This window comes from Centruroides sculpturatus, unplaced genomic scaffold (genome assembly GCF_000671375.1).
Source record: "Centruroides sculpturatus isolate CEXI.00-Female unplaced genomic scaffold, Cexi_2.0 scaffold3299, whole genome shotgun sequence".
Classification (NCBI taxonomy): domain Eukaryota; kingdom Metazoa; phylum Arthropoda; class Arachnida; order Scorpiones; family Buthidae; genus Centruroides; species Centruroides sculpturatus.
In genome coordinates this window covers 1-11392 of record NW_019387393.1, presented here as the reverse complement: position 1 = coordinate 11392, position 11392 = coordinate 1, and the positions used below count along the sequence as shown (strand labels likewise).

The window sequence follows — 11392 nt, the reverse complement described above, 5'->3', positions numbered from 1 at the left end:
ATTAATAAATATATAAAATCATGCAAAAACTTTTACTTTAGTTTTTCATCAATATTTATTTCCAATGGAGTTGGTTTGTTCTTAACACGATTAACATCATTGTGTAATCCTTCAAGCAGAAAATGCAAAAATTCTTGTGCATCATGCTGGCTGAAATTAGAACAGAATAACTGAATTATAATGAATATGCATGTTTAAAATGCTTAATAACTGTGTATAAAAAACCTAAAAAAGTTTCTTAGCACATTTAAATTCATTACATTTTGTTACACAATAAAGTCAATGTCAACATACTTAATAATAGGTTTGACTATTAAAAATATATTAAATTCACAAACTTACTAATCGAGAAATAAAAAATATACAAATATGAATTATTGAAGTATTTTTTAAAACTATACATAATACAAAATCAATATTAAACAACAAATATTCATGTATTCATCACACTATTAATATTATCCCTAATTCATATTAATTTTATCAGTGTAAAAGCAAACACTGTTTAGATAAACAAAGAACACAATCTTAGATTGTATTTTTTATCTAGCTTATGAACAAGCTACCATCTACTTCATTACAATCTTAATAGATGTTATTCACTAAATCAAAGGGCTTTTTAATTATTTCAACAACACAATGCAATTGCAATCATAATTTTTTTAAAAATTAAAATCAACACTGATACAAAGTAAAAAAATCATCCTAAGATATACATAAGAATTTTTATCTTCCTTATTCATTGCAAAACTGATTACCTAATGGCATATTTAAAGTATAGTAAGACCCTGCTTAATACGCAGGATATGTTCCTTGACAACAAAGTGCTAAATGAAACAGCATTAAACAAAGTTATTTTAACACAGAGTAAATAGGGAAAGGGGACACATGACCAAAAATAAACAGATTTTACTTTAATTTTAAGTTTATTTATATTAATTTGCATAATAACATATGTTAAATAACACAAACGTATGCACACAGAAATGTAAAGTTCATTTTTCATGATGAAGGTCCTGGTTCTTCTGAAATTCTTGTTTTTTGCAATAAATTTGCATTAATAAATATGCAAAAAAAATATTCAAATTCAAATAATTACTAAATTAGTAAGATAAAATTTTGTTTTTCATAAACTGATAACAGTAATTTGAAAAATTATGATGCAATTCATTTAATATAATTTTTAAGATAATTTGTTAGTATTAAACTTTTAGATATTAACAACATTTGATTTTGAAAACTAAAAGGTTATATCATCATCACTATATCAAGCATTAATTAAAAATTTTTAAATTTAAAAATAATAAAACAGGTTTATACATGAGATTTATGTCTTATTTAATGATTACTTACTTATGTCCTGTAAAACGAGGAGAAAACTTTTGTATTTGTCCTTTCAATTCTTGAGGACTTACTGGTTCATCATTTTTCCACATATGTTGTACAAGATTTGCAAAAGCTATTTAAAAATTGTTATAATAAAAATTTCATATCAATAACATTTTTGAAATATCTAATATAGATACTAATAAGTTTTTTCATTGTTATTAAACAAGTTTGTTGACTAGAAAACTAATTATTTTAGTTTCTTTAATGAAGTTTACATTCAAAAATAATTACATAAAATGAAATCTATCTTCAGAGAAAAAAGTGTATTCAATAATATTTTATTTTTAATAAAAAAAAAATTTTGGTTTAGGTATATAAAATTGTTTTGATAGAATAAATTTGGACAATTTACAAGAAAAAATAAATTAATTGAATGAAATATTATAAGTTAAAAAATAAATTCAGACAAAAATATTCTAAGTAACTCATATATCATTATGAAGAATAAAACACAAATTATAGTGAGATTATTGCAAGGCCACATCATAAATTTAAATTTTTCTTTTGTATATCTTCTGAAGAAAATTCACTTAAGCTGGATATTCTATGATAAACTGAAGGATATTTTCAAACAAGATATACCAATGAGACTAGAAAAAAATATTTTACTAGAAATGATACAAAACTAAATTTACCAATACGATCTGATCCAATATTTGCTTCTGTCCATACTCTACTGGTATTGGTGATAAGTGAAAGCCTGAAAGCTCATTGATTTAGAAAACATTCACTTTGTTCACTAATCATTTAAATTCAAACATAAAGAAATAAATATTTACAAATTGATTCATGGGGTCCCTTCAGACTAGGGTGGCTTTATTCTAGCCCTATTTTTAAGAAAAAATTCAAACACACATTGAATAGATTTACAATAGTTTAGAAAAATCATCAGATTGAAAAAAATAGTTGCCAAATCACCAACTGGCTTGAGATATTGCCAGACCTGGCAACACTGTACATAGATTAAATGTCCATCACAAAATCATGTCCTGCTGTCCACAAAGCAGCACTCCCACCAAGTTGCTGCTGACAAAAAGCAACAACAGTCATACTTCATGTGGCAATAGGTGGTGAATCACATATGGATAGGATACTTTGTCTATCATGAATTAGTTTTACAGCATAGTATGCTCACTGCAATGTTTGAATGCCTGCCATTTTAAAACAATGTGAAGAAATGTGTATACAAAACATCTACTGAAACCTGATGCTAAGTAAATAGACACCCACAATTGCTGTAAATAATTGGACTATAATTTAGAAAATTCCAAATTATAGCTCAATTATTTACAGCAATCGTGGGTGTCTAAGAATGTGTATTGAAAAAAATCAGAGCATCAGTTTGGGATTGGAAACATTCTGATATGCTGATATAACAGCATTGGATTGATATTGGTACTGACATAACTCTACATCTAACCAATACATACTTCCAGTCTCAACACATGAAACAAACTTGGAGCATAAACAACAGCTGCCACCTTACACTAGTGTTTGTGGAATTCATAACAATGTTATTCCAGAGGAGATAACCCCCTGTAAAAGTTTCCAGGATATCTCTTGATGAAGATCTTTTGAACACTATTGTTCAGGAAACAGATACCAACAGCAAGAGAGGCTGAAAAAAAGGGCAGGTAATCTGTCGTAACATTCCAATCATGTGACTTGAAAACTTGTGATTGCTGATGACCTAAAGATATTTTTTGGAATCATACTTTATGTAACCATTTCATCTAAATCAAAATTTTGAGATTATTGAAGTACAAGTGTGTTCCACCAATCTTCTTTTATCAACTATGTACAAATGTCAAGAGATCGATTTTCTTTTATATTGTCATTCTTTCATGTTACTGACAATGAAACTACAATACTGAGAGGAAATCAGGACTTCAGTCCTCTCCACAAAGTTTGTGTAATAGTGGAGAACACAGTTTCCAAATAGTGAAAACCAAATTTCAGACTATTTTCCAGGAAAGAAATTCATGAGAGACAAAGCTAATCTGTTGGTGATGCATCTTTGTGAACCATATAAGAACCATAGACACTGCATATTCATACACAGCTGGTTCTCCAGTCCCCAATTATTCGAATTGCTTTGGCACTGGCAAACAGTAGCAACCAGGGTACAGTGACATTCAACTGATGTGATCTTCCAAATGGTTGCTTTTGCATCTGAACTGATGAAGGGAAAATGAATAGCCAAAAGAAAAGGTGCCACATTGGCTATAAAATGGAAAGATGTGCATGATGTCATGATGTGTGCAATTTGTCTACTGGACATCACAATGAGATAGTCAAAACACGGGCTAACAAGAAAAAATGAAGCCATCATCTGTCTTGGAATATACTAGTATAAGACAAGTGTCAACAAGGCAGATCAAGTACTGTCCTACTGCAGCTTACAGCAGTAAATAGTAAAATGGTGGCACAAGCTCTTCTTTTATTTACTCAATTTGGCACTTCATAATTCAAGAATTATTTATGAAAATCTTTCTGGTTGCAAGATTATGACTAATTTTTTAGAAGATTCTCTTGGTCTGGTGAAAGAAGTTATTCAAGAGACACCAAAAATTCCTTCTGCTTACCCTTCAGCAGCAGCCAGAAAAATTAGTAGAATGTCATTTCATTGAGAGGATTCTGGCTCAACCTACTGTTCAACACCACTACAAAGTCTGCATTAAGAAAAATATCACGAAAAATACAACATACTATTGTGTTGAATGCAATATTAGACCTTGAACCAATGTTTCCAACTGTACCATACAGAAGAAAACTTTTGAGAATAATAAATTGTTTACTTATGAAAATAATAGGTGTAGCTAATTAATACTGCAATTACTTTCTACTTTATTCACTACTTCTTAGATAAAAATAGGAAATAATTGCATAAAATAAAGCTTTTTGGAAGCAAATATATCCATTTGTATCCCAATTATTGTCTTGGAACCCCTCAGGATTTCATCACTCATGACTACTCCTCAGGATCTGATAATATGCATCAATTTTAGACCAGAGTAAAAGATGTTAATCATTCAGAAAGTAAATATTTGTATAGTGAATGATATTAGTATATTGTATTAAGTGGACTTCCAATCAACAGTAATCATGTTGCCAAGTTGGTTGATTACCACTAAATTTAGTGGGAAATTTAGCAAGAGTTGGTAGGAAATTTTGGGGACTGATTTTTATATTTATATAGTATTGTGTTATACTCCTGTAATCAAAAAATATTGGGAATGGTTCAATAAAATGCAAGATTTGAATTTATTTCGACCCCTTCAAAGTAATTCCCTCCACACTGCAATGCACCTACGCCAATGTTTTTTCCAATCCTCAAAACATGGTTTAAAATCGTTTTTGTGAAACTCCTTCAGGACTCATAGCAAATTTTGTTTTATGGCATAAATCAACTCAAAATGACTAAGAAGCAAAAATTTACTTGAGGAAACAAGAAGTCACACAGTATCATATCAGATGAATATGGAGCTTGTGGAACAATATTTGTATAAAATTTATGAACAGCAAGAGCTGATGAGCAAGTCCATTATCATGGTGCAAAATCCATAAATTTTCTCACCACAAATCAGGTTGGTTTTCTACAAATTTCTTCACATAATCAACACAAAACACTTAAATATTCTTTGTTGATAGTTTGGCCAGTCACAAGGAATTCATGATACACAACAACACAATTATTATAGGAAATAGTCAACATGATCTTGATTTTTGATTGACTTTGATGTGGTCTTTTTAGTCTTTCTTTACCTTTTGAGTGCCATTCACTTGATTGTTGAGCTGTTTTGGTATCAAAAGCGAAGACCCATGTTTCATCATGCATAATGATGCATTTTAAAAATGATTTGCCTCAAGAAAACATTTCCTTGACCACTTGAACACAATGCTATTTTTGGAACAACTTGAGAAGTGATATGCCACAATCTTTTAAAATTGCTTGACAAGATCCAAATGATACTGGAACATGTTCAATGATGTCCCAAATGACCTGAATGACATGTTGTTCATCAGCTGAAGTGAGTGGTCTATCAGAGCATGGTTTGTCTTCAATACATTCTCTGCCTTCCTTGAATATCTTGTACTGTACCACTAAAACTGTTGTCTTTGTTAGACTATTCACACCAAAAGCTTTTTGTAACATTTCCGACATTTTTTTATAGCAGTAATTCCATTATGAAAACAAACTTTAATGAACTTTCTTTGCATGATTACATTAGATATTTTGAAAAATTGCCAACACAAAAATTCTTTACAAAAAGAAAAAAAAGCATTTATTCAAAATGAAAACAAATGATGACAGAGATTGTTGCTAGATGCTAATGAAAGTTGTACCAAGCAGCAGCAGCACCTTCTTGCAGGCATGCAGTTTAAATGAGCCATTCCCAATACTTTTTGATCACAGTAGTAAGTTATTGTACTTATTTCAGCAGTCTAACATGATAAACCTAACAATCTTTAATATTGTCCAAGCTCAAGTGATGAAGCTCAAGTTCAATATCATGAGGAAATGTTCAAATTTAATGGAAACTGAACTAGTGGGACACATGTCTATGGCTTGGCAACAGTGCTGATAATACCACAGAGTTGTTGTTGGACGTGGTGAACTAGCAAATGGCCAGGTTACAGAGATTATACTCTATAAATATTTTAAAATAATAAACTGTTTCAAAACAAAAATAAATTAAGCAGATTAATGGATATTAAGATATACTTCAGTATTTATCAACTTATTTACTTAACAAACTTTTAAATTACTTGAATATGCACACAAATACAAATATACAAAAAACATTTTATGTCTGTAAATGTATAAATGCATATATAATGTGCACACATGTAAAATATTTACATAAAATAAATATTCATGGTAATTCTAATCATAGTTTTAAAACATTCATTGACAAAAAAGTTATGCACCAAGAAGTCATTGGAATCATATGAAACTTTATTAGTGCAATGTAATGGCAATGATAAAAAGTGAATAGCAAGGGCATAATTTCTTTTGAAACAACAATATAATTTAAAAGGAATCTCTAGTACTTTGTGAGAGATCCTGGGCTATGAATCCTTAAAATTAATAAAATAATTTTCTAATGTATTAAATTAAAGCTAACAAAGGCAAGACTTTTAGGAGAAAACTGACAAGGAAGTAACTAGATAACATTTCCTTTCTAACAACACTTTTTCCTGAGATAGTTACTCATCCCCAGAAGCAAGAAAAAAAATCTGATTGGACAAAAAATAAAAAATAAAGCTCCATTCAATATTACCATTTTTGGAACGTTATTTCTCAGGAAACAAACAAAAATTATAAAAGGTCCACCAAAAAATCATACAGGTTGTCCAGTTTCTGGGAACCATCCAAGTCAGATGTCTAGTTCCTGTGGATTGTAATCTAATTCAAGCTAATAGTCCTGTTCAATTGTCATGATCCAACTGTCTATTAAGCACCTTGTCCGATCAAACTCTTCATAGTCTTACTCACAGTCTGAACTATAATAATTGCCATTTTCCCTTCTATTGATGTTTTCAAAATAAGTACCGACACTAGAAGACTTTTCCCAAAGACACCCTCTTCCTGTTGACAAGATAAATACCTACTCACAATCAATTGTGAACTCTCCCTCTCTCTCTTGTGATTAGGACCTAAATTATAAGATAGTCATAAGATATAAAAAGGATCTGTCAATAAACTGTTATTGTCAATAACTCAGCACTACATATAAGTTGATATAACATAACCTTCTAACTATACCATCTTGTTGGATAACTGTCAACTCTTGCACCTGGGAGTTACTGGTTTGTTAAGTTCTCAGTAACTAAGTCACGCTTTCTCATAACCTCCTGACCTATTGTCTCAAGTTCATCAGTTGAATATAACAAGAAACCGAAAAAGTTGGTCAGTCATCATCCAGTTTTACTATACACATCACCTCTGGCTCTTTCTCCTTCTCATTTACCTTAGTGAACTTTCCTGATCACCAACAGAATTAGTGAGTGTCATCCTTGGATTAACATAACCACCGAACACCTAATAGGACTATCTTGTCGAGTCCTCACCAAACTTTCCAACTCCGGTCAATGAGGTTGCTCCATTCTACAAAAAACTCACTATTATGAAAGGTATCTAGCACCATGCGCATATTTGTAAACTCTCTGTCTCTCTCTCAGCAGCCGCTAAGGCATGTATATAATTGTATATCACTCTTATCAGTCAGACTCCGGGATCCATGTATTTTTGTTTAAATTTTTTCCTAATTAAACTAGGTTGTTTCGTTATCCTAATCTCTGCGCGAGTCACTTCCGGTGTGCTGTCTCTCACTCCATCCTGCCCAATCGCCCACACATGCGGCTGCTCGCGTGACTGAATCAACACGCCGTCTCAGCTTCCGTGTCAATCGGGACACAGTGGAGTCAGTCCTGACAGGGCATCGAAGAGGTGTTGACCCTCCGGCGACATTTACATACCTATCTCAGACATTGCTATGTCAAGTTTTGCAGTAATGGGACAATTCTATCTGGGTGCATAAATTTTTTGTCAAATATGTGTAAATATCTAACTCACCTTTAATAACAGATCCTTTCATGGAACTTGCTGTATAATTAATGTCAACAAGATAATTTTTAGGCAGACAATAATCTAATAAAGGACCAGTATGAGCCAAGCATTGAAGAATTGAATTCATAAAACACTATTGAAAATATTAAAATAGATTAATAATAATGAATATTTTAGCAAAGATGGCTAATTAATAAATTATTACAATTATTTTATAAGTAAAATTTTAAATTAATTCAATTTATTCACATGTATATTTTAAAATTCTATTATATATTCAACCACCATTGAAATAAATTATTTTATAGTGATTTCATTTAAATTATTCAAACAGGAGTATTTTTACATACAATAATTATTGTAATGAAACATTTACATGAAATTTGTAATCATTTTATGTTTAACTTATAACACACTTTTATTGTTATTGAATTTTAATTTTTACAAGTGAATGTTTCTAAAAAACATTTATCATATATGATTAACTATCCCAATATCATTATATGATATATTAAAAGTAATCTTTATTATAGCAACATTAAAATAATTGTTTAAATATAAAATACAGTAAAATCTCACTTAATTGGTCAACATTAGAGTACAATTTCAGGCCAAATAAGTGAGATGGTCACCTACATTGGAAAAAACTGACATACAAAACTGTAATTAGAACACTGTTATAAGTTTAATACAGATTATAAAAAGAAAAAAAATTCATATAATATTGTAATGTACATCTTTTGCAATTTGCAATATACAATAATCCAAACTTTCATACAGGTTAATGTATTAACACTGAATAATACTTGTAGAGAATAATATAATATTTAGGTTGCGGAAAAAGAAATCCATTATTTTTACGTTCATTTCAAGTTTTTATTTAACATGGTTTCGGTTGTTCGACTTGGATCAAATATGCACCGTTTTGTTTTATAATTTGTTGCCATTTTAAAGGTAACTTCATAATTCCTCTCTCGTAGAAGCCCTGGTCCCTATTGGCGAAAAACTTGACTAAGTGATTTTCACGATCCTCTCTTGATGCCAATTTCTTATCACCGAGGAAATTTTGTAATNACGATCGTTTTCGCACAATATTGCCATATGTAACCCATTTCTCATCCCCAGTCACCATCCGTTTAAGAAATGGGTCGATTTCGTTCCGTTTGGCCAAGGCTTCGCAGATGGAAATTTGATCCATCATGTTTTTTTCTGTTAATTCGTGTGGCACCCAAACATCAAGCTTCTTTTTGAATCCAGCTTTATGCAGATGGTTTAAAACTGTTTTGTGGTCAATCTTTAGCTCCTGGGCAATGCTACGAGTGCTAACGTGCCGGTTTACTTCTATCATTTCCACGATTTTATCAACATTTTCGACAACGGGCCTACCTGTGCGAGGTGCATCTTTAACATCAAAATTACCAGAACGAAACCGACAAAACCCCAAAATTGCACATAATTGGCTGTGACAGTATCAGGACCATAAACACCATTCACAATTTCAGCTGCCTGGCTTGCATTTTCGCCTTTATTGAAGCAAAATTGTAAAACATACCTAATTTTCTCTTTGTTAACTTTCATCTTTTACACCCTATAACTCACAACTGAATTGACCAATCGAAAAACTGTAAAAGAATTTTTTTAGTACAGAATGTTACTTTTCCAATAAGCATAAGTCTGAACTTGTGTCATCAATATTTTATGAGATATGTATTACTACAGCCATCTAGTGAAAAAATAATGGATTTCTTTTTCCCCAATCTTAATAATGTCGAAGGATAAGAGTGACCAAACAGAGTGAATTATTACGAAATTTCTAACCAGGGTCTATATTTATACAAAAAAATTCTTCAAAAATACCCCTCGGATGTGGTTAAAAATCGGTACAAACGACTGCTATCTAAGCAAAGATGCCGTAGATACGTACTAATCAAAGACACGGGTTTGAGGAATTATTTTAGAAACTACCGGGATATTTTATTGTTTATGAAGTATTTTAAGGTGAAACGGGAATATCTTGGATAAAACGAGATGTAAGTAAATGCGGTTCTACCGTCGACCGCCGGATAAATCGTGTTGTAAAGGAATAGAGGGAAAATTTGTTATCGGTAATCATCTGGAAGTAAAGACGAGAAAAAACATTCCAATGTCGATACGGTACGTCAGTTTACGAGAACAATATCAACTTACATAATCCTATCTGTTGTAGCGAAGGAAAATTTAACCGAAATCATTCGATTATTGAATATTAATTAACTGGTAGAGTATAAATATTTACGTAATACGTAACCGGTTGCGCGTTAATCACGTTTATTTGAGAATAAATTCAATTTTGAGTTTCGACCACCGGTGGGCCGATCCGCTTCACCGGCCAGCTACGTCGAATAAAATTAGAAAATATCATTTATCCACCAGCCAATTCGATTATCAACTAGACGAATTCTACCGGAAAGATACCAAATCTCTTCTCCAATTTCAATCAGTTCTATCGTGTTCCTTTTTCGGTTATCCAGTTTGGTGAAATTTTCCTCATTGGCCATGCACGACCAGGACGGAGCAACCAATCTTCTAGAGTAATTAAGAACTTGGAATTCCGAGTCGAGTAATCTCTACCGTACGATAATCTTAATACACCATTCAGTCGCGTGTTTCTCTTCATTCCGTCTTGTGAGAAATTTCATGGAAATCGCGTTAAGTCTCTCTTTTACTTTTTCTACATTATAAGAAAAAGGTCAGATCCTATTTACGAGGCGCAACCTTATGGCAGGCTGTCGAGTCGACCGAGTCCAGATAGCATTTTTGTGTTTCGGATGAGTGAGTACGAATCTGTATTAAACATTCTTTTTTGTTAACTTTAACCGTTCGTCTACTTACGTAAGAATCGCTTATATAATTATATATAAATTATGGTAGATTAAATAAAATCCTCAATTAATTTCCAGTTGGTGTAAACATTCCGTTGTTATAAATTTATAAAATATAACAGTACAGTTTATGTAAATATACCGTATAAATATAAAATTTTTTATTGTTATAGAATATCTTATACTGTATATATATATACGACGGTCCGGAAGTCGATTAACTGCGTTTTTGTAAGAAATTCGGCGGTTTTTGCCAGAAAGTCGGCAATTTCCGAACGTGTGCCGAAGCGCCGTAACTCGTATATTGTGTGAAGAAGAATTGGCTGGTTAAACAATTTTGAAATTCAATTTAACAATTCTCGAACAGTTTACGTTCGACAATTGTTAAATCGTTGGGCCATTGTGTATTTTTAATATATATACAGTAATTAATAATTTTGGATGGAGGACTACTCCATTCGAGTCTGTCGGAGCCAGAGCGGTGATTCTCATTCTTTAATTAAATTTCGCTTAACTTATTTGCAATTATAATATTGCAATTATCGGCAAATAATTAAATGACATTAAA

At 31.4% G+C, this 11392-nt stretch overlaps 1 protein-coding gene and 1 pseudogene across 1 annotated transcript; both read right to left on the bottom strand.

The window, feature by feature from the left end:
• Positions 1–11: 11 nt before the first annotated feature.
• LOC111616399 (ubiquitin carboxyl-terminal hydrolase 2-like) lies at positions 12–8090 on the bottom strand. The gene is made up of 3 exons (XM_023357818.1): positions 7970–8090; positions 1354–1459; positions 12–150 (listed from the first exon to the last, which is right to left on the bottom strand). Exons 1-3 carry the CDS (start codon positions 8088–8090, stop codon positions 33–35), a joined length of 345 nt encoding a protein of 114 aa, XP_023213586.1. The 3' UTR covers positions 12–32.
• A 753-nt stretch (positions 8091–8843) lies between these two features.
• Positions 8844–9541, bottom strand: LOC111616398 (annotated as a pseudogene).
• Positions 9542–11392: the final 1851 nt, after the last annotated feature.

Coding starts and splice junctions, on each gene's coding strand:
- LOC111616399 (XM_023357818.1), bottom strand. CDS start 8,090: ATGAATTCAATTCTTCAATGCTTGGCTCATACTGGTCCTTTATTAGAT. Junction 1,460..7,969: donor GAAAGGATCTGTTATTAAAG/GTGAGTTAGATA, acceptor ATTTTTAAATAG/CTTTTGCAAATCTTGTACAA. Junction 151..1,353: donor CCTCGTTTTACAGGACATAA/GTAAGTAATCAT, acceptor TTCTAATTTCAG/CCAGCATGATGCACAAGAAT.